The sequence below is a fragment of the Armigeres subalbatus genome, chromosome 1 (genome assembly GCF_024139115.2).
Source record: "Armigeres subalbatus isolate Guangzhou_Male chromosome 1, GZ_Asu_2, whole genome shotgun sequence".
Taxonomy (NCBI): Eukaryota; Metazoa; Arthropoda; class Insecta; order Diptera; family Culicidae; genus Armigeres; species Armigeres subalbatus.
This window is the reverse complement of record NC_085139.1, coordinates 253,410,008-253,414,277: the sequence shown is the minus strand read 5'-3', so window position 1 is coordinate 253,414,277 and position 4,270 is coordinate 253,410,008. Positions and strand designations below refer to the sequence as shown.

The following is a 4,270-nucleotide window of genomic DNA, read 5'->3' as shown; positions in this document are numbered from 1 at the left end:
GGTCACTTTGTGAGTGGTTCTGAAACCCATCTTGCGACACATTAAACTTCATGATTTTGCAACACAAATACAATAGAAGGCATTTGCACACATCTGGGCACATCGGCCACTTCCTGGGGTTCCCTGGGAACCTTATGCCCCCAGGGAAGTGGCCTTTTTTAATTGGTTCTGAAAAACAGCTTGCGACACATCAAACTGAAAGATTTTGTTTTCTCCAAATAATCTACTGTGTGTTTCGGAGCATCCTTTCCTGCACCGAACTGGGAATCTTATCCAGCTTTTTACCCTTCTTACACCCTAAGAAGGGTATAAAGATCGCTTGAAAAACCGACTTTTTATCCGAGGCACGGAGACCCAAGTCGTATATACCAATCAACTCAGCTCGACGAACTGAGCACATGTATGTATGTGTGTGTGTGTGTGTGTGCGTGTGTGCGTATGTGTGTGCGTTACAAAAATCTCACATCAAGATCTCAGCCGTCCGTGGACCGATTTGCACGATTTTAAGCTATGACTTTGTCATTGTACAAGTTCAATTTTTTTTTTTTGCAATCGGACATTTGGTTTCAGAGATATGTGAGAAATACGAACATGAAGTGTATTTTCAGAAAACTAACAAAATAATGTTACATAAATATCTCAGCCGTCTGTAAACCAATTTGCATGATTTTATCTTTAAACGAAAGCTATGACTTTGCCATTAAACTCATTGTATTTTGTTTTTGCAATTAGACATTGGGTTCCGGAGATATCTCTGAAATACGAACATAAAGCATTAGACGTATCAACTTCACACATTGGTAAAATATGTCCCATTAAGATCTCAGTCGTCCTTGGACCGATTTGTGCGATTTTATCTTTAAACGAAAGCTATGTTTTTGTCATTGAACCCATTAATTTTTTTCTGCAATCGGAAATTCGGTTTCAGAGATATCTGTGAAATACGAATATGAGACATATTTTCAGACTGCATCATTCGACCCCGTGCTTGCCCAGATTTAATTTTTTATTAGTAATAAGCTTCAGTAGGTACTTTTTGAGCCAGATAAAAAGCTATCGGGCCGGTTAGGAAGCATTTCTTCTTACACGCTGCGAGGCACAAAACAATGAGTCAAGGGCCGTACGTTGGACTGACCTGCTTTTAGGATTTAACACTAATGTAACCAACGTCGCTCCAATCATTCGCTTCTGCTCTAACACTTTCTTGGTAGTCTCTCTCTCTCTTCGAGAAACAATCACCGTAGAAAAGCTTAAAATGCCGGAGCAGCTAGGGTATATAAATAGGACTGTTCCGATGTGAGCGGAATGTTTTGGCTGTAGGAGATTTTCACGGTTTTCAAAACGGATTGATTTCGGCTGTTTCAGGACGATATAAAGCCAAGCTTCTAATTTTTAAAAGATGTAATACAATTTTTTGTTTGTATAATGAGAAAAATGGATAAATGTATATGATAAACGATTCTATACGTGCCTATCAGAGTGTAGCTCGCCTAAAGAAGCCATTATAAAATACTTACGATACTTGTACAAGATTTTGGTGCAACTTGTTGACGGTCGTCTTCACCGTTTGATACAGGACCTCATCCTGCTCACATGACACTTCCTGTTAGGATAGATAATTCAAATTATAAAATCAGATTTACTTCACATGCACTATCAGAAATTAAAATCCCTACCAAAGTATTCAGATTGATGTCCACCTGTTTGCCGTGAACGGTCACGCTCAAGCTATCTCCCTTAAACAGCTTCGGCACGGAGCTCGCTCCGAACATTTCCTGCAGCGTCTCGATCAAGCACTCCTTGAAGTGCATCTTGTCCGGCTTTGTAGCCGATGCTCCCTTCACCATACTGCCACTCAGTTCCGACTGGAGCAGGGTGGCCAGTACCGTGTCGGCGTACATATCGTTCACAGGGGTCGCCTGCCATTCCATGACGACGATCTTTCCGTCGAACGACAGGTCGATGCAGTCAAATATTTTGATCTTCTTGTCATTTTCCGTCGTTTCTGACGACACGGTTCCCGGTCCGCCGATGCGCTCCAGCAGCAGTCTCAACGTGGCAATGGAACCCTTCCAGTGGATGCTCTGCCGCTGGGTCACCACCGACATACTCATGTCAGTGTATTCTGTGAACATTATTGAAAAAAATTTACTACACCTGTAATTAAATTTGAACATGAAAAGATACTTACTCGACAGATCTGACGCAGCTAACAGATGATACTTAAAATCCCGTTTCACCAGAACTCCGGACAGCTTCTGACCTTCTTCGGGATTTTTAACAGCTAGATTTCCCATTACTTTGGCGGTTTTCTCACCTCGGAAATACAACTCCACCGCGTGCGTATTCTTTGGGTTGTACAACGAAATGTTGGCGTTGGGGTCGCTTTCATACTCCCGTTGGAGAGCCGATTTCAAACGATTCATTTCATTCTGTTCCCCATGCACTAAAATGACGTGTGCGGGTTTCAATATCCGAATGAATTCGCTTGTCTGTTGGTAGTCTGTATGAGCCGAAAACGAGATGTAATCAACGGACATGTTTAACGGGAGCTTTTGGCCGGACATGCTGGTAATCTCCTCCGGTTCGGAGAGGATAGTCTTCGCAAGGGTACCTTCCACACAGTACCCGGCAATGATGACACCATTCTTTGGATCAGTGCACCACGTCTCGAACAACTCCCGAGAGAGACCGCTTTGCATCATACCGGGCGATGCCATCACAACACATGGACCAATGTCCTCGAAGTGATCAATTCCTTTCAAGTTAGAAATGTGACGAAATACAAAAGGATTATTAACGGCAATCTGTCTCCGGATTTTATCATTCATCGCGTTGATATACGTTTGATAAACTGCCATGCACTTCTTGGCCAGCGACGAGGCATAGTAAATGGGAAATTCTTGCAGTTCAGGATTTTGACTCCAATATTCGTCCAAAATCAGCAACAATTCTTGAGCTCTGCCCAGCGCAAACACTGGAATCAAACATCGGCCACCCTGCTGAACGATCTTCTGAACCAAGCTGGTGAAACGACTCTCTCGATCCTCTCGCTTCTCATGAATGTGCGTACCATAAGTGGATTCCGTGATCAACACATCCGGCTTCATCGCCGGAATTTCAGCCGCCATCAAATGCCGATCTTCCTGACGTGAAAAATCTCCGGTATACAAAATCTTCACCCCAGCAATCTCGATCATGAACATCGCCGCACCAAGAACGTGTCCAGCATTATACGCCCAGAATCGCACCCCCATTACATCCCGCTCCTCGTGGAAGTTTATCGTCTCTATTTTCTCCATACTGGCCTCTAGATCCGCCTCCGTGTACAACATCTGATCCGTGCTTATGTTGCTCACCTTGATGTAATCGGACAACATCCACCGGTAGATGGCCTTCGTTGCGTGTGTCATAAAACATCTTCCCTTGAAGCTAGTTTTCTGTAAGAACCACGGCAGCGCTCCACAGTGGTCCAAATGGAAATGGGAAATGAACAACAAATCCACCTCGTCGGCTTCGATCAGATCTACGAACGGCAACGCGTCCATCCCGGACAGCCCTGGATGGATGCCGCAATCCAGCATAATTTTTTTGCCCTTGAACTCGAGCATGATGCAGGAACGGCCTACCTCCTGACCGGCACCCCTGGAAGGAAATTGGAATCGAACATTCATCGGCTTTATCGGAAAAAGCAAAAAGGAAATAACTCACAGAGGTCGTATCAGCAGCAAGTCGTTCTCCTCGGCCGGAACCTGCCCGTCAGCTTTCCGTTTATGGGCCATCGTTATGAGGAAAAGTGCTTTTACCGGTAACTACTGCAACATTAACTATTGCTCGAAGGAACGCAGTCAGAGTTTGATGTAATGAACAATTTTCACTTGTTTTCTATCGAAATATCTGGTAATTTTAGCAAACTTTCGAAGACCACACGATGGAGGGCAATATTTTTTTATGCTGATTGACAGATGCCGGTCGCATGAAAAAAATAAACAAAACTGTCGATCACGAAAATGTACTGAACGTCATGCATGTCAAAATAAAGGTGCGTTTAGCGATTGATTCACCATGTGACGGTCATAAAACACGTCTAATTTAATCTAATCAAAAGCGAGTCAAAATTACTATTTTTTTAAATTAAAATGTATAAGTGCTCACTCACTCACTCATGTATCCTGAGCACCCCTGGGCTTGCCCCTCCTCTTGACCTGTTCCTAGCTTCGGAGTCGGCTTAATTGAAGATTCCAAAACTTGCTTGGGTTTTTCCTCAGCA

At 43.6% G+C, this 4,270-nt stretch overlaps 1 protein-coding gene across 1 annotated transcript; it reads right to left on the bottom strand.

Annotated features, from left to right (window-relative positions):
• Positions 1 to 1,383: 1,383 nt before the first annotated feature.
• On the bottom strand, positions 1,384 to 3,977 carry LOC134212848 (cleavage and polyadenylation specificity factor 73). The gene is made up of 4 exons (XM_062691078.1): positions 3,712 to 3,977; positions 2,192 to 3,645; positions 1,677 to 2,125; positions 1,384 to 1,603 (listed from the first exon to the last, which is right to left on the bottom strand). Exons 1-4 carry the CDS (start codon positions 3,780 to 3,782, stop codon positions 1,514 to 1,516), a joined length of 2,064 nt encoding a protein of 687 aa, XP_062547062.1. The 5' UTR covers positions 3,783 to 3,977; the 3' UTR covers positions 1,384 to 1,513.
• Positions 3,978 to 4,270: the final 293 nt, after the last annotated feature.